Consider the following 23,369-nt stretch of genomic DNA (forward strand, 5'->3'; position numbering starts at 1 on the left):
AACTACATACTATTCTTATAAATATTCATGTTCAAGGGCCATAATCATGATCTTATAGTAGATGCAAGTGAACTATGATGAAATTGTTTTCGCGTATCTGTTAATCGACTTAATTAGCTGATTATTAGCCGCGAATGGCTGTGTTATGTCTGTCATCGTTTAGGCAGGCGAGGTCCTGAACGGAACTCGACTCAGTGATTTGTAACTAATTACGAGATAACGGTCGCTATTCGGACTACTATTTCTGACAGTTGGTATTCGTAGTTATTAATGTAGTGAACGATTAATCAAAAAATATGACGTAATGTGTTGGTGATAATAAATGTTTGTGACTGACACCAAACTGATCAAACGTCAACTATGGATGTGTCACACTCACACCTAGAGGATCCAGCAACAATAACTAAATGAGACAACCCCGAGAGATGAGTTCTCCTTCTTCCAACTTGATGTTGAACGAATGGAACGATTGTTTTTTTAATTAGTCCACGTTCGGACGAAGTCCGAGAACGGGGACTTATAATTCGGTCTCCGTCCGTCCGTCCGTCCGTCCGTCCGGAGTCATATCTCAGAATCCCTTGAACGGATTCCGTTCATTCCTTGCATGTGCCTAGTACTTTGTGTGGGACAATATGCACATGCAGTGGTTCAGCGATTCGATTCAAAATGACTGACTGGCAGCCATGTTGTTTTTTGAAAATGTCGTATTTTGGACATGCTTTGTTAGTCTTCATTCAAATTTGGTACATAGATTATGCATGTTAGGATACATGTCCCCCGACCGTCCGTGAGTCCCTGAGTCCGTCCGTCCGTCCGTCCGTGCGTCAGTCTGTCCAGAGTCATATTTCAGAATCCTGTGGACCGATTTCATTCATTCTTTGCATATGCCTAGTACCTTTTGTGGGACATGTGCACATGCAGTGGTTTAGCGATTCGATTCAAAATGGCCGACTGGCAGCCATCTTGTTTTTTGAAAATGTTGTATTTTGGACATGCTTTGTCAGTTTTCATTCAAACTTGGTACACAGATTATGCATGTTAGAATACATGTCCATGGCGATTTCTTTCGCAATTAGATCAAAGATGGCCGACTGGCAGGCATCTTGTTTTGTATTTTATATGCGGTATCTTGGACGTGCTTTGTCAGTTTTCATTCAAATTTGGCACATACTTTATACATGTTAGGATGTATGTCCATGACAATTTGTTTCAAATTCTGATCAAGGATGGTCGATTGACAGCCATCTGACTTTTTGGCCTTACTACTATATTTCCACAATTTATGTACCATTTTCATTCGTATTTGGCACATACATCATACATTTTTGGCCATATTACTACTCGGAACACGTTTTGATGTAAATAAACAATCTGTTGTATACGCCACTTGGGATTCAAGTTTCAAGGACACGCTCACGACAATCCCTCCGCTTTAATATGACGAGCACAAAGAGAACTTTCAAAAATTTAATGGGGACTGTGTCATTTTCAATGACTTGTTGAAAATACAGTTTACCCGCAAACAATTGTTGTGGTTTAATTTAGGGCTATTGTATCGCCCGCAATGGTTTGTTTGCGTTCATTATTACTGAGTAGCATATCATTGTAGTGTAATGAACCATTGTCAAGTCTATAGTACTAGTACTTCAGCCATTAAATCAAAGTAATAGAGTAATTTTTAAAGGAAAAATTCAAATACATTTACATTCACGTTGTTGTGTTATTACAGTATATTTTAAATCAATACACTCATATTACACGTACGGCACCGAAAAAAGGATAAACATGAACACCCCGTTGGCGGTCATATGCATCAGTGTATAGATAACCCCCTGGGTTTGAGTTATTAATGACATACTCATAAAATTTTGCTTGATTGTTGTTTACTTGGCGACAAGCTATTAAGTGACTGAAACCCTTATTGATTTGAAGGTATTAAAACGACATTTGCCATTCTAGTTGGTCGAGATTATTTCTTCATATTTCAAACATTTGCTCGGTGAAATGGAATGAAAATCGATATTGTTAAAACATTTTAAAACAATTGATATGTAATCTAGTAAGTTTCCAGTTTGAAATTACTGAACTAAACTGACCTAGTACCAACGAGCTGGACGATTATTTTCTGGACTCACAAAAATTCATTTCGCGATATCTGGATGTCATTTACCTATTTCAAAAGGCGACAGTCGTCACGCCGCGTCCTGTTTGATATGGGACTCATAGCGACGTATACAACGCGTGCAAAATTCAATGTTTATTTACATGAAATTCGAACACGCACTGCGCGACGACCACCGCGCTTTAATCTTACTTTATCTGAAATGTCTGATTATATTGAATTATTACAGAGAACTACGATTACATACCACCATTTTCTATATAATATATTTATTGATCCTAGCAGCTTTCTCAAATTTTAAAATTAACATAGGAGATCTTGTAGCAATCTCAACCTCAAATATAACGCCTATCAAACCGTTCGGTCTCGTAGGTCTCATTTGATGTTTTGTTGTTGTCAGAATTTTTTGGACAAACGACACATCTTATGTATCTAATTAAATATTTCACATACTAGTTCCCAGACAATAACGGTCTCTATAAATGCAATCAGAGTACAATGAGTTGAGGGGCTCCAACCTTTTTATATTTTAAGTCAATATACTTACTAGCATATTGCCTCGGAGTATAGTTTATTGCAAAATTAATACACCTTACTAAGGAAGGTAGAGATAAATTCAAAATGTTGCACTACTGTATCATACATTATATAAAGCAACTGTTGACTAAATATTACGAGTATATAATAGAAACTCGCTCAAAAACGATTACAATCACTTTTACGTCATCGAGATATGAATAACTGTTTAACTGTGTACATTTTGCGGTTGTTTTTCGTTTTTCGTCAGTTTGTTGATATTCTATAGCTAAATAATGTAATTATAAACTCCTTCTACTGAAAGTATCATTAGACTAACTTGAACATGTAGCTTTTATTCTCTAAACCGGAACAAATGGGATTTTATTTAAGACAACTCTAGAGTACGCGCACCTCACATGACATCATGCAAAAACCATGTGACGTGGCACTGAGGATAATAAGTGATACTAACCTCAGTGTCATTGGGGTACCTTGCGCATTTTAATATCAAAGCCAGGTACTAATGACGTGTTACCGTATACCTATATATTCGGAGTTAGGCCATTACTTTGTCAGTGGTGTTGCACAGCTTATGCAAGGTAAGATTTACTACTGGTGAATTCAAAAAATGTTTCGTTTTCAACCTGGTGGGTTCCAAGAACAATTTATTTATAACCCTATTAATAATTTTCTACCATAAACAGATGATCAGATTTCATAGGCTTTCACTATTATAAGGTTCATGTTATGTTTCTTTTTTACAAAATTCTAATAGCATCAACAAACTACATCTCACACAAAACGCTAGTCGTATTCAAATATTCACGAAGAAAATGCTAATTTTCACAATATTTGGTTTATGTGATGTTAAAAAAAACTGGTGGTTACTATTAACTTTAAACTTAAAACATGGAAATTGGCCCGATAATTCGATCATGCCTTTCTCCCAAAAAAAATACTGTGTTAAAATGTTGATAGCATGTCTAAATTCAATAACTATGTGACACTTTTGAAACTAAAATAAATATGATATGTTTTGACCATATGTATTAGGACGAATGTCCGCGAATGTGACGTGATCTAAGCCATGGTTACATTTCACATTTAAACAACAATTGTCTTTAATGAGTCGATCTCTGAACGGCGTTATTCATGCAGAATATATGCATTACGGAATGATTTCCAGAAGTCTCAGTGAAACTGGCTAGTATGCCGCGGTACGCCTCACGATGAAAACATTAGCTGATCAGGGGTGTAATAGAATGATAGTTATACCGGCCGCGATGCAACTAAATACTACTTCACGTAGTCGCCTGTACCTCTAACCTATTACATAAGTGATGCATTTAATAAATACAACTCGTTATAATTCCGGGGACGAATCACCTGTTCCACCCTCATATCCGATAAGACGAATCATAACCTTAGCCATGTTCCTATGCCATCCTTTCCAGGTGAATTCAGAAATGATTTTGAAACCCATGTGTAAATCTTGAATTTCGCCCAGTTCTCGTAGTAATTCCGGGTTTTCCATCGAGAGTACAGCTAGAGTGTAGCAAACCCAGCATGCTAATCTGGGCACGTCGGGAACAAGAATAATATGTGTTAATGTCGTAATTCCTCCAAGTCTTTCCACTTTGGCCTGGTTTTCTTTGTGCTGATGACATATTACTCCGATAGCTTTGACTGATTCCACTTTTATTTCCGTTGACGTATCTTTCGCAGAGAGATTATTTAATAACGAAGCTATGTAATTCCCAGCAAGACTGGCTGCTTCTGGTCCTCCTAAAATAAACGTACAATAAACATTAGTTCAATCATAATACGCAGATACGGAGGAATTCCGATACCGGTAGTGTGTATCCGGCAATTGCTTCAATGCACGTGACTATTTTTCATTTCATTTATTTATATATTCTTAAAAGAAAACTATCTGATTACGGGGAGTGTGTCAGAAATATAATAGTACTATAATAACGGTTAGAGTTGGTGGTGCGAAAAGTGTGATATCAAATTTATTCGATACATGTCGTCGACATATCACATATAATCTTACTAAGTATAATATATGATCCTAATATTAAGTATAGTTATCACTAATGTCGACATATTCGATATTTTTTTGCAAAAACAGAAATAGGGGAAATTGGGGTTGGAAAGTTGAATAATAATGGCAATACATGCATGAATATTTATTGTACCAAATAAATTGAATACATCTAATATATTTTACGGAGCAGAGACTCAAAGTCGATCATGTAATTAACAATATCATTATATGCCTCACGTGAATTATTTTGCCTGTTCGTCTAAAGATGAAACACAATACTTCGCCGAGTAAGGCTCAATAACATGGTTATTATTTCCAATAACACACCATCATGTACTTTTGTTTGTGTGCAATTTAAAGTTTTCGTTGTGTCTGTTGGTTAAATCCCAGTGGTGTTGTACGAACAATGATTCAAATCATACGAGCCGGCCGGTGAACTGGCGGCATATAGTGGGGCAGACGTTGGGAGAAATTCTTCGAGTCGGTGTACATAAATTAACAATACGGTACATGAATATATCAATAGTTGTACTCGGTACATGTAGCATTTACATCCTACATTTCGTGCATACTTCAATATATTACAAATTTGCTTACTGTAGCGGTAATTCTGACCGTATTAACTCTGGAAGTAGTACCACATCACACACATGACAGTTTTTTGAATTAATTAAATTCACTTCAATGTGACGTCACATCTAGGTTAAAACGGGTCTACACGTATGATAATATGGGGTTATTACCTGATACATACAAGACATGACATGTGTCATATCACTTGTTCGTAGAGCTGGTAGGTGTTTGCTATGTGTGAGCTTGCTAGTATTTCGTCCTGTATTTAGACTTTATGCTCTGATCAATGTAACAGAGGAATTTTAAGCGTTTAAATAAACAAGAAGTAGGGATTAACTGAACTATACTTTCAAAACATATGATAATTTACGCTAATAAAGCATGACGACTATAAGAGCATTGATGGACGCAAATTTGTAGATGCGGCAGCCGACGGTTATTAATAAATGGTACAATTTACCTATAATCCCATTAAATTTTCAATCCCCGCAAACTGCTGTGTCAAAGTTTCTTTTTGATAACTGGTTCTCAAAGGAACCACACATTCAATATATAATGAATATTCATATAACGCGTCATTGTAAAATTAATATTCAAATTCTCGGCCTTGGGTGTCTGCTTCGGATATATTCAATATATTGACGCTGCTGGATTTTCATTGTTGTAGTAAAATTATTCTAATACACAAATATTTCAAATTAACATAATATGTATTTTATTTATTATAAAGATACATTATTTCGTTAATGGCACGATTTATTAAGTCGGTATTATGAATATTTATTCTATGGTAATATGTTGCATTAATATTTATTAGCTTGAGTATATAGAATATATCCGATGTATAGACGGACGAGACCTGCTCATTGAACGTCTTTGGAAACATAGATGCCATTTATTTTTGGAACGGATATAAGGTATTGATTTCTATTTCTATAAAAATGTTATTTTTCCGCCACGTCACTTCGCTGGGGACGTGGTGTTTTCGGAGAAGCACAATAACCGTTAATATGGCTGTGTTGAGATGGCGCCAAGCTCCGATGTAAATGTTACCCCAGTCCCTACAACAAATGCACGTAGAGATAAACGGCTCCAACGCGAATGACATGCAGACGTTTGCCACACGGGCAAAAATAATCGCTTATTTTGAAAACTGCTTCTTTTTAGAACCTATCGACCGTAATACATGGGATTCACTAAACAGCATATCTCTACCATTTTTCGTGGCTTCCCCCGTAAAATGCCTTACCTGTGCATGCAAGATACCCAATTTTTTGGATTGCATCGATCTTTACCTCGTTATCGTAACCGTCTTCGAGAGCAGTTGCATGCATCATAATATCTCGTTTGTGTTTGTTCAGTTCACTGTCCCACGGCTGTGACCCTGCCTCTCCCCCATGAGTAAAATGTTCCCATGTTTTCCCAACACTTTCAAAAACACGACGAAACATCGTACGTGACGAAAATATTGTACTGATCGATATTTGAAAACAGATTCTAGAAAAAGTCTCTGCGCACTGAATGCAGATTCAAATGTACAGTCACCGTGACGCGCACGCGACGCGTTTACAAAGTTCTAAGAAACACTGCGCACGGTCAATTCGAACGCATTTTACCATTCTTTGCGTTTACTAAATTCCCGTCGCAACGTAGTTATATTGATATGCGTATGTAAATAGTTGGTATTTGGATATAATTTAACACACAATGCGTCTTACAATATTTTGAGGATACGTGTTTCAAACTTATTGTCTCATGTACGTAATTGTTTGAAACCCGGGGAATTGTCCTTTTTAAACTCCCATGGACGACCTTGTAAAAAGGCATGATTATTTTTACACACAGACCCAAAGAGCCAGGTGCCGACAAAAAAAATGTAAAGCGTGGTTTGTCTGAGCCAGAGGATTGCTTGTTCTGGTATCACATTAAACAAGTAGATTTATAACCTTTCGTCCAGTTTTATTGCACCAAACTCGCTTGGCTGCTAAACAAGGTTTAGTCAGAAAAATAAAAGTCCCTGTTTAAAATCTATATTGAAATTCAAGCCAATAGTTGCTGGTCTGTAGCTATTTAGAGCTATTTTGTAAAACCTGAAATGTTTAATAAAAAATTGACAGAAATTTGTAGAAATTTAGCCTGTAAAATAATATTGTAAATTGTATGCCTGTCTGTGACAGATGGCTGACTAAAACAGAAATTTGACAGAAATTTGTAGAAATTTAGCCTGTAAAATAAAATTGTAAATTGTATGCCTGTCTGTGACAGATGGCTGACTAAAGGCCCGCTGCCACACACACTCCAAAAATAACTAATCAAATATACCTGTATATATATAGAGTAGCAAAGTTATTTACGAGAATGCACAAAATGCGAGTATGCACATATATGGTGGCTCGTATTACAAACGATTGGCTAGTATGGTTTCGGTCCCGCTAATCGAAAATCTCTCCGCTATTTGAAAAAAAAAATGGTCTGCTACTTAAAAATTGGCAAGCCACATGAAAATTTACAAAGTAAATACATCGAATACGATTGTATACTATGCATGGCCTATATACTTGGTTATAAATCACTATCACGAGTATATTGTTCCATGGTGAATTATCGCACATTTTCTAGATACATACATTTTTTTTAGTTACTTTCTGAGTCCGATTAATTCATTGAACGCAAAAAAATCGTTTGTTTCCTGCGGTGGTAACTCCAATTCCATAATTTATTTTCAAGGAAAACAAACGAAAACACCTGACTATAAGCACCCCCAGTGAGCTGACTACGATGCATGGGATTACACGTGGAAACTCCTAGTTTAGTTGAGTCGAGTCGAGTCGAGTCTCGAAGCGGAAATAAACTCTGGCGGCGAGAATGGTGTTATCCTAGTCCTGATCGTAGGGTTTCGAGTACATCATTGCAACAAAGTAACTTTCAATATCAACATAAGTTTCATTGACGTCACTCATGATAGCTTTTATCCCCGCTTTCATCATCAGAGTTTACGGCCGAAATATGGATCCGTGGTACATCGTGGCCTTTTCACAATGTAATATCATTCTTAGAATTAATTAAATACATATTTAGTATATTAGTCTTATTTTTGACTCGCTGTTAACATAACTCTGTACTATGGTAAGATATTGGTGATACATGAATTGGATACCATAGGATGGTACTTGATGGCCAACCAACCTATCAAATATGTATTTTGCATTTGTACGAGTGCAAAATAAATTATTAGGAAATTAGGATATTAGTACCGGCTGATACGCATGCGCATTGGCCGATCCCGTCAAATCTCGTCAGCTGTTTTGGGGTGTGTCTGGTCGTGGTCGATGTGAAATTGCTTCAGCCATTGGGTGACGGAATTAACTGGTCTCTGTGTGAAAACCGCTGTAAAGTGGCGGTAAATGAATTTGCGCGGTTTTTGCGCTGCCATTTTCTGAATGATTTGAAGCAGCAATGGAAGCAGACCATTTAATTGATAAAAATCTTGTCCAGAATATGATTTTAAATGGCCGAACTTATAGAGAAATCAGTCTCGTATTGGAAAGCATGTTTCCGGGAAGAAGAGGTATCGAGGTGGCGTGGCGTGGTGAGTAGATTTCTTCCCCAGGACGCCGAGTTGGGCGTCGGTACCGAGAGGGAGGCGGTGAATATGGTGTCGAGCGACCAACATAGTAAACTTAGAACTCGCGATACTGATGCAGACAATGAAAAATAAATGGTGGGACTTTGGTGTTGCACATTTAGCACAGAAATAAAAGACACGCCCACAGTTGGACAACCAACCATTTTATTATTGGTCACGACGTACCACGGATCATCTACACGTCCTTTTTAAACACCACATACACGATGTGCCGCCATCTAATGGCGGGATGAGCAGCTTCCTTTGTGCACAATCAGCGTCAACCCTCATGAGAGAAACACGACGCACTTGCTAAGCCAGACCGTCTGGTGGCGCCCTATTATTTTATCAATACCAAATATACTATTATCCTGTTACCGAATTGGAGATTTGTTTATTTGGAGTAATTTCCAATTCTACGCCAGGTCCTTAGTAATTATTGATTCCACGTATTTATTTGGCCGTTATTTGACAGACGTAAAATGCCATAATGTTAATTCGTGGAAATGTAAACACACTGATACAGTTAATGAATTAAAAATTTGCCAAACAATACTAAATTTGCCATCCCATGGAAATAATTGAAATCAAAATATTTGGCAATGTATTATGTTTTGCGTCACATGCACACGATTGAAATATCATATAAAATGGGCCTAATATACTAATGTTGTATTTATTTAATTGTAAGAACGAGTTTACATCCTAGAATGGCCACGATGTACCACGGATCAATATGCCCTGTTAATTATAACAAGTCAACAGGCCGATGTCTCTATCGAAAACAACGTTATTAATGTCAAACTGTATTTTGCTTACTCACAGATGACTTGGCTTACATTTTTACTAATATTTATCTCAGTTGCCGCTAGCCATCAACAAGGTTGGTACACTAAATACATCCGACACTAGAGACCTATACGATTAACCAGAATCCGGTCAACAATTCATGAACAAATGTATTCTTGAAATCAATTGCAACGTATTCATCCATGAATCATGTACGCAATGCCTGTACCTATTTCAGTCAATGTTCTTCATATTATAGTACCATTCCCCGGATCTATCAAATGGTCACTACCTCTTCGCTTGTTTCCTTCCAGATGCTAACGGTAATTTTAAGCGAGTATGTTATTATTCAAACTGGGCTCAATACCGCCCAGGGATTGGTTCATTCAAGCCTGAGGACATCGACCCTTACCTGTGTACACATATCGTGTATGCCTTTGCCAATATGAATACTGACCATGAGATTATTGCTTATGAGTGGAACGATGAATCCACTGATTGGTCGAAGGTGAGAAGTGTAAAAAAGAAACATAACACCCATTCCTTCATTCATTTGTAGCTTGTTTGTAATTTGATAAACAGTACCAACTCGCACACATATGGTTCTCGTAATCATAACATGTACATATACGAAATCAGGCTAAGATAAATGTTGCAATACTACTGTTCGTAATATTGGGGAAAATATACTCACAAAACAATATATGTTCACACAACAGTCAAAATAGATACTGAAATAAATTGATGTTTGTTTTAGGGCATGTGGGAAAAGGTCAATGACCTGAAACAAATCAATCCTGACCTGCGTACCTTGATTGCTCTCGGTGGTTGGAATTTTGGGACGGCGAAATTTTCGGCTATGGTGTCCACTCCAGCCAATAGACAACACTTTATCTCAAGCACTATCAGTTTTTTACGCGCTCATAATTTTGATGGATTTGATGTTGATTGGGAGTACCCTGCTGCACGAGGTAGCCCGCCCGAGGACAAGCACAGATTCACCTTACTGCTACAGGTAAGTCAGCTCAAATCAAATCAGTTTGACTATACTGTATATGCAGCATATCAATGCGAGGCTCAAATTGGAATACGATTACAACTGAGACACTGCTGGTATTTGACCAAATGTGAAGCAGTGATGGGATAGTATGCGCTGTAGTTTAGCTATTAGCTGCAATAATACTTTCCAATGCTGACTGTTAATGGGATTCGTTCACAACGTTCAATACGACTTGCTATTGGAATTTGGTTTCTAGTTCCCCGCACACATGTTGTTGTTATGGTGATATATACACCTTTATTCGAGCACGATCCGTTGGGCGACATACGTACGTTCCTCAACATTACAAAATATCGTTATCATACATTGAACCAGCGTACTGTCATTGCTGACTACCTGTATTCTGTCCAGGACTAATTCGACTTGTGGTATTTTGTTAGTACGTAGTTTTCAACTTTGTTGTGTGCTGTATTTCTGCTTTGGGCTGATAGCGGAATTTTAACCTGTTGTGGCGAGAACCAGCGAGACTTGCTTATTTGCAAAATCGGTCCCATAGATCAACGTTACCGTTTTTGGTTTTATTTACGTTATTTGTCTTTGTCCAACTGCAATTTAAAAAGCACTACTGCTAATACAGCCTGTCCGCGCGCGTTTTTATTTATTTTTTTATTATTATTTCTGCCGTCATGTTACTGGTGTACAACCCTCAGCAGTACTTATTATTATTATATACAGGAGCGCAGCGACGCTAAAAGGATATCCGCTGAGGGCAGTACACCAGTAAAAAAACGCGCGGACAGAGACACAGACTGTAATAGAATTTACTAAATGTTATATTTGCTAAATCTGTAGGAAAATGTCTCTACATGTTTGCCAGTATCGTTAAATATAAGCTGATTTGGTCATTATTTTTAGTTAGAACTGATATTAATAATCGTACACATACACTATATGTAGTCTTAATGATTGATATTTTTCAACAGATAAAAACGCGCGTAATTTAATTTTTGTGTTTGCCAGGAATTCAGAAACGCTATTGAATCAGAGATCATACCTGTAGGTAAAGAAAAGCTTCTGTTGACCGCTGCCGTTGCTGCGGGAGAAGAAACCGTTTCCGGTGGTTATGAAATCAATGAAATATCCCAGTGAGTAGCTACACATTTACTATCGATGAACGATTCAGGACATCGTACACGGTCGCGGGGGATTGAAAACTGGGGTGTAGCTGATAACGCACAAGTATTGATAGGCACGCTAGTTGCATGCTAGTTACATATTATTTTTAGCGGAATATTTGAACAATTGAACTCAACCGATAAATGGTTATAGTGTTTTGGTAGTATTACAGCCGTGAGAGGTTGCAACCTGGACCGTGTTCGTTCAAGATGATTTTCATGGTCGAACAGAGCTCTTCAAATAGGAGTCTGTTATATAGGCGTCATCTGATCAACAACGGACCATGATGATACCTCGTTTCGTGACGTTTATGAAATAATTTTTTGCAGGGTTTTGGACTGGATCGGTGTGATGTCATACGATTTAAACGGAGCATGGGATACGACGACAGGACATAATAGCCCCTTACACGCACAGAATGGGGCTACTGGAACTGATGCAACATTAAATGTGGTATGTCAAAATAATCATTGATATTATTATTAATATGAGACTGATATAAATGGATAAATAACGTACATTGGTGGAATGGAACCAATCATGCTAGCTACAATCGTTGACATTTTTTGCTTACTTGCTAATGTGACTGTGACCCATTGTAATCTGCACATTATGAATATATTATTCAATTATATACGTCCAGGAATGGGCAGTGAATAATTGGCTGAATGGTGGTTGTCCGAAAGAAAAGCTAATCGTTGGCATGCCTACATATGGAAGACATTTTAAATTATCCTCATCAAACACTGGAATGGGAGCACCGGCTAGTGGACCTGGAACTGCCGGTCCTTATACTGGCGAAGCAGGATTTCTCGCATATTATGAGGTAAATTACACCTACATTATTACTGCTACCGTACGATCTTATCTTATCAAGTGGAATCTACGGACGTTATCGGAGTGGCTCAGCTGCACGTGAGCATCATCTCCAGGACACACTACGACGCCCGAAATATTATACGTTTCGCTCTACGGCCATCAAATTTATCAAATGTCTAATTACTCATTGTCTACGATGAGTTCAATCAACTCTACACAATCTATATAATTTGTTAATAGATATGCCAATTGGTGGAGAACGGGGCAACTCGATATTGGGATACCGAGCAAAGCGTGCCATATGCTGTGAATGGAAACGAATGGATAGGCTATGACGACTTGGTTAGCTTCAGTGCTAAGGTTTGTATCAAAACAAATACCAACAACTAAAACGTGTCTTACCACTAGAGGGCACACACTCACCACCACAAGAGTGACGATAAAAGTAACACATTAGTTTTGTTTCAAACCAATCTGATTATAATTCGATGTAGGCTCCATTTTATTTTTTTTATTTTTTTTATTTATTTATTTATTTATTTATTTATTTATTTATTTATTTATTTATTTATTTATTTATTTATTTATTTATTTATTCATTCATTCATTCATTCATTCATTCATTTCTTTTATTTTTATTGTTTTCATTCATTCATTCATTAATTCATTAATTCATTTATTCATTCATTTATTCATTTATTTATTTATTTATTTATTTATTTATTTATTTATTTATTTATTTATTTATTTATTTATTTATTTATTTATTTATTTATTTATTTACTTATAATAACTACAAGTGATACCTAAAATGTATTCATAAATAAACAAAAATATTTTTTTTAATTGTACATATACGTTCATCGAATTTCAATCAGACTGGTAGAAAAGGTTTTACTTTGAAATCTGTTTTTCTTTCTTTTTCAGTTGATTTTTTTGAGTGAGAAAATATAAAGCTAGTTTCCCAAAAGTCAACATAAAACAGCCTGTTTGAAGCGTTCAGAATATATTTTGCAGATAACACCCTTAGGGTTGTCCAATTTTACTTTCTTTTAGTCTTTTTGTTCAAACTGTGTTACAGTTTGTTTTATCCGACAGCTCAATTGGATCAAACAAGAACAATTGGCTGGGACGATGGTATGGGCTATGGATTTAGACGACTTCAATGGCATTTGCAACCAAGGCAGTGCGACGTCCCCGTTGCTAAATCACATAAAAGATGAATTAGTAACTATCGATGTAGTTACTGATAAATCGACCACTACATTTGAAGAATTTGTGCAAACCACAGCGGCAACTACAACACGTGAACCAACTACGACTGCATCGCACACCACAACACGTGAACCAACTACGACTGCATCGCACACCACAACACGTGAACCAACTACGACTGCATCGCACACCACAACACGTGAACCAACTACAACTGCATCACGCACCACAACACTTGTCACAACCCAGAAACCAGGTGAGAAAACAATTTTGTTAACGTGTAATGTTATTTGTTATTTAATTCGCTTATCGTACTACAGTTATACACTAATTGACTAGATTTGTTTCACTTTGGTTACCTAGGTAACAACTCTGTGCTTATCTCAGTAACCCAAGCAGTGTCACAACAATTCGCTTCTAGTGATATCAATACAGCGGTACCATAGTTGTTTCTGTGAATGATTCGTTAATCCCAATTCAGATTGTGTTTTTTCACTCTCCTCCTCTCCTCTCAGTGAGTTATGTGCCTGGATGGTGTAGATAGGTACTATAGTCACGTACTTTATCTCTCATACAGATATAATGCCACACTTTTGGCAAGAGTCTGTAAATCGAGCGCGAACCCATGATTTCGAGTGTTACATTTCATCCATGTAGTACGGTAACTAGCAATGAGTAAAATGCTGAGAATTACGTGTTTGGTGTCATCACTATGTCTAAGAATGATTGGGTCACTGCTAACAGTACTTCAACGTGATTATGTTTGTCCACGTTACATGCATTGTATCTCGACACATTTGGTTCCAACAGAACGCAGACATCCACTCTTGCTGAGTTTAAAGTTGTATTTTCGGCGAGTGTTTGCTTTAAGGCCTTTGACATGTCAAGTAGTATGTATACTGTAATAAATGCAATACCTACGGTCTCCACAAGATATCTTCAGAAGTTCCTTGCCAGTAGGCGAATATTGGATTGAGTTGTAATTGAGTTTTCAGCATCTTAGGGTGTCATCAAGTTAACGAATCACATAAAGGGTTATCTGTTCATGATCGAAGATAGGCAATATTATAAAATCAATATTCAATGTAAAGCAGTTTCAATTAAAGCGCGGTGGTCGTCGCGCAGCGCGTGTTCGAATTTCATGTAAATAAACAATGTATTTTACACGCGTTGTATACGTCGCTATGAGTCCCATATCGAACAGGACGCGGCACGACGACTGCCGCTCTTTTAGATTAGTGTGATACTTGTGTTGTTTCCTGTGTAGCCATTATGTTCTAATATTATTTAGTGTCTTCGGTTTAGCGCACATCACAAGTAAAATTCGAACAATACAAATAATAACTCAACCAATAGATGGCATAATATGTTATGTTTTTGACCAGTATATCTTGAATGTCGTGAATTTCAGATTTGATTTTTGACCAGGTTACTCGAAATCAAAAAGGCTTTCAATTATGTTTTTCCCCACAACACAATAGTCCCGACACATGCCGAAATCACGCCCTTAGTAAAACCATCTTTGAAATGTGACTGAATGGCGTAAAAACAATTAAGTTTGACTGCCAGAAAGTGTTGAAAAGTTGTGACACGCACAAACGAATCCAACATATCAAAGGTCATGATTTACATATTTAATTTGAAATTAAATCGATAATTATCGATTTCTCAATCAGAAAAATCAACTGTGTCAAAGTTGAACCATGTCGTTAACAATATAATAGTGAGTTAGATTGTAAGAGGAAGTTGAACATCAATATATTGCTGTTTTTATTGCAGCTACTGAACCGAACGAAATAGATTGTGCAACTTCACCGAGTGGATTATATCGCAATCCGAACGACTGCAATAAATACATACAATGTGCTAATGGATACCGTTATGACAGAAACTGCGGTCCGGGCACTGTATTCAATCCACAGTGCACTTGCTGTGACTGGGCATACAATGTCGATGGATGTAACTGAATTATGACGGATGACTATATACTACCATTATACTATTATATAGAATTATCAAATGAGTATCTGTAGCATTATATTGATATCTTAACATCATATTAATAAATATCACTTGCATTATGAAATACGGTGTTTGTGAACGTAAAGTAAATAAGTAAAAACGCATCGAAATAGTATTAACACGTGTTGCACGTGTTGTGAACATTTGCGTTGTGTTCAGGGAACTTGACTCACATAGCTGATAGCACTTACACTTAGAGATACCTGATTCGACCCAAAGGAATACATATTAGTTCATTACAGATAGTCCAGCTTTATTCATCCAAACGGTCAGCTGAGGTAACCCCTCGCTGTCCACTTCTCTCCTACTTCGGTTACGAAGTGTTACAAACCAATCCAAAAAATCTCTAAGGCGTGGCAGAGTAAACATGTGATCAATTGGCACGATCACGTGATTACAGGGATGTGTCTCACGGTTAAAACCTTGCAAAAGTTGTCACTACTAAATACAATAAGTAAACAATCTATTATCGAATTTCTGTAAAATATGTTTATAACAATCTTCCAAGTTGTTGATTCTAAACAATAGTGCGTACGTGATGTCGCTACGATAACACATGTAATAATTGTACACTATAAGCATAGTTCCATGCTATAAGGGACGCAAATTGAATAATAGCAAAGATTAGTTGATCGACCAAAATATGTGGCTGTTTTGATAAAATCTGACTAGTCATTACAATATTCGTCTTTCTATGTGGGTACAATGATACAGATGAATTCCCGAGTCAGTTTTGAAGGATACCCACGTGTGAGCGCCAAGGCGTGACTCGCGTTGATTTTAAACCCGTAGAAGTCAATTGTGCGATTAATAAAAGCAAAATAAATATTGTCACTATGGGCTATACGAATAGTAGTTGAGATGAGTTCACAATTGCGATAGGTATACATGATTAGTTTTCGAGAATGTGACGCCTCCCGAGTTCCTCGCATGGCACACTGACATTGAGTGTCATTGAATACCGCCGTACGCATATCAATCATTGAAGTTAGGTGCTAGTGACGTGTAAACTAGTAGTATACTCATATTGAGTACTAGTAGTTATTCCGTCACTGACGCTCCACAACGTATGCAAGGTAAGATATGCTATTATTACCAAACGCTTCAGCGTGGTATTAAGAGTTTGTTTTCAGGGGTGGGTGATACCAAGGTGGGAAATGGATGCACATAAGGGGTTAATTCCTTGAATTGCAATATAGAGGGTTCAGGCCGAAATACAATATATAGTGTTTTCATGTTTCGTCTGATATTTCTGTGGTATTCTGCTGCTGTAAGTAATGCACGATTTGTTCCGAAATTCAGTATTTTGTGTGCATTCCAGGGTTATTCGTTTTTTGCTGAAAACACCCCTATTTTTTAATGGCAGAGTCGAATAGTTTCACTCCCACTGGGAAATCTGCATTGTTGCTTGAATGAGAGCTAATTAAACACATTTCCCAGACCGGCGAAAGAGTATGCAACAGCCAATTTTAACAGCCTGTCACATGATTTTAGTCTGAATGTCAACATGAAAAGAGGCTAGTCCATTATACGCAGGAGTAATTGGGAGTAGAATGTGTGAGGGATAGTATTAACAGAGATGTGTATACTGGAAAGTAATAACTATCATACTTTTGCACTCTGAGCATTCCTGTTTTAGTATATTGGTTTGAAAATGTTGAACTTGCATGATTTGCAATGTGTTTTTTTTACTGAAACTCCCCTATTGATCGAATTCCGGGTTTGAACGAGAACGACACACCACGTGATTCATTTGAATACAATGCTGAAGGCAAGCATGCCGTGTTACTGTGGTACTCCACTGACGGGATGACTTACTAGTACTGCATGCTACAACTTCGCTTCTGATGTTGCTTGCTAGCCGTGGATTGAATGAATCTTGATTACCGGTTAAAATGTTGCTCATTTGGCGTTGGTAATCTTTATTTGGAACTGGGTAACGCCGCAACGTCGCCAGCAGAAACCTCCTGGTACTTCGTACTATGATAAAACTCAGTCAACATACACCAAGTTCTCTCAATCGTAGTATTCCATGTGATGTACACCTAATATGCAAAAAATGTTGCTAAACTGGATAAAAATAGCAGACGAACATTTATTTACAAAATAAAAATACTTCATTTGCCAATGAAAACAAGCCGGTATTTAGATTTTATTCAAAGTTCAATTGGGATTACGTTGACAGTGTAACCATGGTGTAACAATGTCGGCGCCAGTGATCTCTTACCAGTGCGCAACGTAGCCAGAATAAAAGGCATGATCATTTGGCCACTGCTATTACAAGACTGGTAGGAGGTAATAAATTTGGGGCGAAAGTATTCAAAAAACAGATTTTGGCTGTTGCCATGGTAGCGGTGGGTCAGGATTGTTTTTCCAATTAGTGATGGTACGATCTGCCTATCAAGTTTGAACAAAATCAGCCAAGCCAAACAAAATCACAGAAGAGTTAAAAAGCCATTCCTGGTGAACAGTTACTCTAACTTTGGGGTCAAATTTCTCATTAATGAAAAAAGATATAAAAAATTCATATAGTAACTTTGTACCCACACTCAAACCGAGTACAATGAGCTATGTCTGAGGTGTTGTATCACAGGGAATTGGACAAACTTATGTATTTTAATAAATTATTGAATAACAAGTCATTGAAAATGACACAGTCCCCGTTAAAGGGGAACTAAATAGAGCCTATTTTGGTGTTTGTATTTATCAAGTTATGTATATTGATTATAAATTTGAAAAAAAAAAAAAAAAATGATTATCTTCAGAGTTATGATGATTTAAATATGAGAAACCATAAACCTGCGAAGGACTTCCGTTTGCGCCATCTTGCCATAAAAAAACGCCCTCATGTGGTATAAACAGGTAAGGTAACAAAGCATGATGACGAAATAGTATCTGATTAAATATAAGCAACTTAGGGAGCCATAGCTGGCTGGACTGGTGAATTGACTTCTAGTCTAGGTTGTTTCGACTTTTACGTTAATGTTATTTACAAGCATATCAACATACAAACATTATGGATGTGCGATTGATCGAGACAGACATTTTGTTTTGTTTTTTGTCTAACTGTCTAATAAATGCTGTTTCCAGTACTGCACTGTGCGGCGTGCAAATTATTCAAAGTATGGATGCTGGAGTATGCAATCTTGAGTTCGTAGGGTGGTGGTGGAAACATTTTCGTCTATGTATTCACGGGGCTGCACTGGCAAATCATGGGACAAGCGTCACAGGAACACCAAGCAGATTGTTCACAGACTTCCGTGTAATTTGAAATAAAACTTTCATCCGAACAAGGGGCATCGTCAACGATATACTCTCATCACTCACACTGGACTGATCTGAATCTTCACAGTATACCGTACTTCCCTGATCATAAGCCCGGGGGCATGAACACGTAAAGGAAAAGTAAGGGATGAGCTTGTACTCGAGGACCAACTCAGAAAAAATGATTTTGTTTTGGGGTTAAACACTGTAACCATCTTGCAAACAACGAAAAATCATCCAAAAAAATATTCGTTCACCACGCCGGGCTCGGGAAAATAATACTTATTTTTGAAAAAAAATGCGTCATTGATTTGAACGATACTTACAATGAAGAAACAAACATGTTCATAAAAAACACACACATTTTATTACAATACGATTTACATACCGTCTGAATTTACGGTGAAATAATGGGTAGGGTCTGTGAGGAAACAGTGGACGAAGGCATTTATCATTATCTTCGTTTTGGTATGTTTTCGATCGTACGCAAACTCTCGACGCAAAACAATTTTCCACCATGAGGTTTTTCAGCACGATTTGACCTGGAACAACTTCCTTTGACATAACAGGTCATGTCTTTCATTAACCAATCAAAATGATGTGTCGTAATGATGAAATTTTCCGATTATTGACGATGATTTTTTAGCGCAATGCGGAAGTGAATTACCGCAATGTTAAAATGCGATCTGTAGCACTGATTGCAACGAAAAAAAGATGATTTTTTCCCCTAAAAACTGGCGATTCGCAATTTCCGAGATATAAACGACGGTTAATAGTAACCGTGGGTAAACTGAGTGTGGAGGAAGAATTTAAACACCTTTCTCGGTCGCCAACATGTCTCATCGTTCACCCTAGGCCTTTCATGATAGTCTCAAAGTAAACCATGCCCAATAACCAGGTACACGCCTTGACGATCACATTTTTGGCTTTTCGAAGGCTACTACTCAAAGAAATATGGATTACTCCAGAATTGCAATATCGATGTTTAGTCCTGAGTAAATGACAGAATAGAAACGATGCGAATCACGTTGTGTACGTTCGCCATGTACTCTGAACTTGAAATTAATGGAGTTTTCTCATAAAACTAAAAGCATGAACCAAACTAACATGCCAATCACGATTATTATGAAATGAAACACACCTTTTACACGCATATTTTAAAGAATATCGTCGACGCCCAGTAAAAACCAATAAATAAATACCAAGTAAAAACATAGGGATGGGCTTCATACTCGGGAGGGGCTTACGATCGGGGAAGTACGGTACTTTAACGCAATTGGGCTTTCACTCTCAGAATACTGTGTTTCAAACGCATAAGGCTCTAACCCAAGTTTTAAAAAGCACATTGTGCATATAAAAGTTGAGTTTATACTAATAGTACACAATGCTTAGCAGCATGAACGGCTATGTACAATGGCGTATACGAATGCGATCAGATACTAAAACGTCATAGCTTTGAAAAGTACCCGGATGTTAAATATGTTCGTTCGTTAATTATTCCCCTCCATGAATGGCCTCCATGGCAAGCACTTCAAATGCCTATCCAAGCTACAGTTATAATTAAAACAAAATTAAACCACTGCAATATTATTTCGAATACAGTTTAGAATATACACAACTATAAATTAAGGCCGCATTTAGGTTCGCTTTAAGTTCTCTTTGTGCTCGTCATATTAAAGCGGAGGGGTTGTCGCGTGCGTGTCCTTGAAACTTAAGTTCAAGTGGCGTATACAACAGATTGTTTATTTACATCAAAACACGTGTTTCGTGTCATAGTAATATGGCCAAAATAAAAACATCCGTTATTCAGCCATCTTTGATCTGATTATGAAACACACTGATATGTATGATGTATGTACCAAATACGAATGAAAATGGTACATAAATTGTGGAAATATAGTAGTAAGGCCAAAAAGTCAGATGGCTGTCAATCGGCTATCCTTGACCAGATTTTGAAACAAATTGTCATGGACATGTATAAAGTACATGTATGTGCCAAATTTGAATGAAAACTGACAGAGCACGTCCAAGATACTGCATAAAAAAACACAAAAACAAGATGCCTGCCAGTCGACCATCTTTGATCCAATTGCGAAATAAATAGTCATGGACATGTATCCTATCATGTATAATCTATGTACCAAGTTTGAATGACAACTGACAAAGCATGTCCAAAATACAACATTTTCAAAAAACAAGATGGCTGCCAGTCGGCCATTTTGAATCAAATCGCTAAATCACTGCATGTGCATATGTCCCACATAAGGTACTAGGCACATGCAAAGAATGAACGGAATCAGTCCACAGGATTCTGAAATATGACGTTGGATAGACTGACGCACGGACAGACGGACACACGGACGGTCGGAGGGACAGACTCAGGAACTCACGGACGGTCAGGGACATGTATCCTAACATGTATGATCTATGTACTAAATTTGAATGAAAACTGACAAAGCATGTCCAAAATACGACATTTTCAAAAAACAAGATGGCTGCCAGTCGACCATCTTTGATCCAATTGTGAAATAAATCATCATGGACATGTATCCTAACATGTATAATCTATGTACCAAGTTTGAATGAAAACTGACAAAGCATGTCCAAAATACAACATTTTCAAAAAACAAGATGGCTGCCAGTCGGCCATTTTGAATCGAATCGCTAAACCACTGCATGTGCATATGTCCCACATAAAGTACTAGGCACATGCAAAGAATGAACGGAATCGGTCCAGGGGATTCTGAGATATGACTCCGGACGGACGCACGGACACACGGACGCACGGACGCACGGACACACGGACGGACGGAGACCGAATTATAAGTCCCCGTTTTCGGACTTCGTCCGAACGGGGACTAATAAAATGTTATATAACTTTTCTTTTACCCCCCCCCCCCTTCCTGGTATCTAAATCAAGTAATCACTATTTTTATTTTGTAAACACATTTCCGTCTGCTATTTTTGTCAGGTTCAAATCGTTCACCAATCGTTCATTTTTGGCATGTTAGATGTACATCACATAGAATACTAGGTTTGGGAGAACTTAATGTATGTTGACCACCTGGAAACTGAGTTTTATCAATCTTGAAGGGCTCTCTGAACATCCACCCGCAGCCTGGACCCGCAGTAAAATCAGCCTTTTCACTTTGGCGCGTAGATGTTTTGACTTGACAAGTTGTTTGACAGCTAGCAAAAAGATTGTGCGACGCGCATCGTCGGCGGCGTCTTTTTTATGACGTTTTGAACACTTAGTCAATTTGAGCAGTATTTATTCGGACAATGACTCAAGTTTAGACGTCTGATTATTTTATTTTCACACGTACAGTGACACGCGTTCTACACTGACACGCGTTGCTAGGTCGCAGCACTGTCTTGGAGCATATTAATGGGCAATTGGGTTCCCCGACCTAAATTTCTATCCCGATTTGTTGCACGTTCTTTCTTTAATATGAAATAATCAAATATGGGACAGTGGCTTCGCTCGTGAAAGTACGGCAGCAGGATACACCGCATCACTCGTGAAAATAACTTCCATACGCAATGAAAGCCACGGAGAGGGTATGGGGTTCTGTCATAATACTTCATTATCACTGAAAACATTTTCCCCCTGAAATAAATTCCAGTGAAAATGCCATTTCCCTCACACTCTATTGAGACACAGCACAGTGAAAATTGGATTCACATGTAATGCTTGAAAACATGTCAGCAAAAATAAATTAAGTGAAATTCTACGTGACTTCATAAGAGTTGGAAATGAAAAAATTACACCCGACCCTACCACTCCATACACAATGTAAACTACACCCCAAAACATCCTTTCGCCCATGGGTACTATCGTGTTTCACCAGTGTATTCTATTTGACTTCAGGAGAAATTGAAATAAACAAATTAATTATAATTTCAGCCTCTAGTTGAGCACTGATTAAATCATAAACTACCTCGTCTTTATGTCAACTTTAAGTTATTCATTGCCTACATCAGTGACTTCAAAATATATGTTTCAACCCCAAGAATTTAACTCGCTGTTAATTGCATGGGAGTGCCAGTCTTTCATGAATTTCTATTGTCATGTCAATTTCTTGCGATTACTGGGAACATGAAGCTGTAACTAAATCCTGGTATAAGCACCGGTTAGGCAGGCTTGAACTATGCATGTGAAGCACCTGAGAGGTATATTCAATCCAATAGATTT

At 37.5% G+C, this 23,369-nt stretch overlaps 2 protein-coding genes across 2 annotated transcripts; one reads left to right on the forward strand and one right to left on the reverse strand.

The window, feature by feature from the left end:
- Window positions 1-4,004: 4,004 nt before the first annotated feature.
- On the reverse strand, window positions 4,005-6,715 carry LOC144362686 (armadillo-like helical domain-containing protein 2). The gene is made up of 2 exons (XM_078013830.1): window positions 6,514-6,715; window positions 4,005-4,426 (listed from the first exon to the last, which is right to left on the reverse strand). The coding sequence occupies exons 1-2, from the start codon at window positions 6,713-6,715 to the stop codon at window positions 4,005-4,007; spliced, it is 624 nt and encodes a 207-aa protein (XP_077869956.1).
- On the forward strand, window positions 6,093-15,974 carry LOC100368386 (acidic mammalian chitinase-like). Its single transcript, XM_006823273.3, has 10 exons — window positions 6,093-6,181; window positions 9,715-9,772; window positions 9,993-10,186; window positions 10,436-10,693; window positions 11,699-11,823; window positions 12,184-12,307; window positions 12,498-12,680; window positions 12,914-13,033; window positions 13,772-14,144; window positions 15,668-15,974. Exons 2-10 carry the CDS (start codon window positions 9,715-9,717, stop codon window positions 15,853-15,855), a joined length of 1,623 nt encoding a protein of 540 aa, XP_006823336.2. The 5' UTR covers window positions 6,093-6,181; the 3' UTR covers window positions 15,856-15,974.
- Window positions 15,975-23,369: the final 7,395 nt, after the last annotated feature.

This window comes from Saccoglossus kowalevskii, chromosome 8, assembly GCF_978046115.1.
Source record: "Saccoglossus kowalevskii chromosome 8, keSacKowa6.1, whole genome shotgun sequence".
Lineage (NCBI taxonomy): Eukaryota > Metazoa > Hemichordata > Enteropneusta > Harrimaniidae > Saccoglossus > Saccoglossus kowalevskii.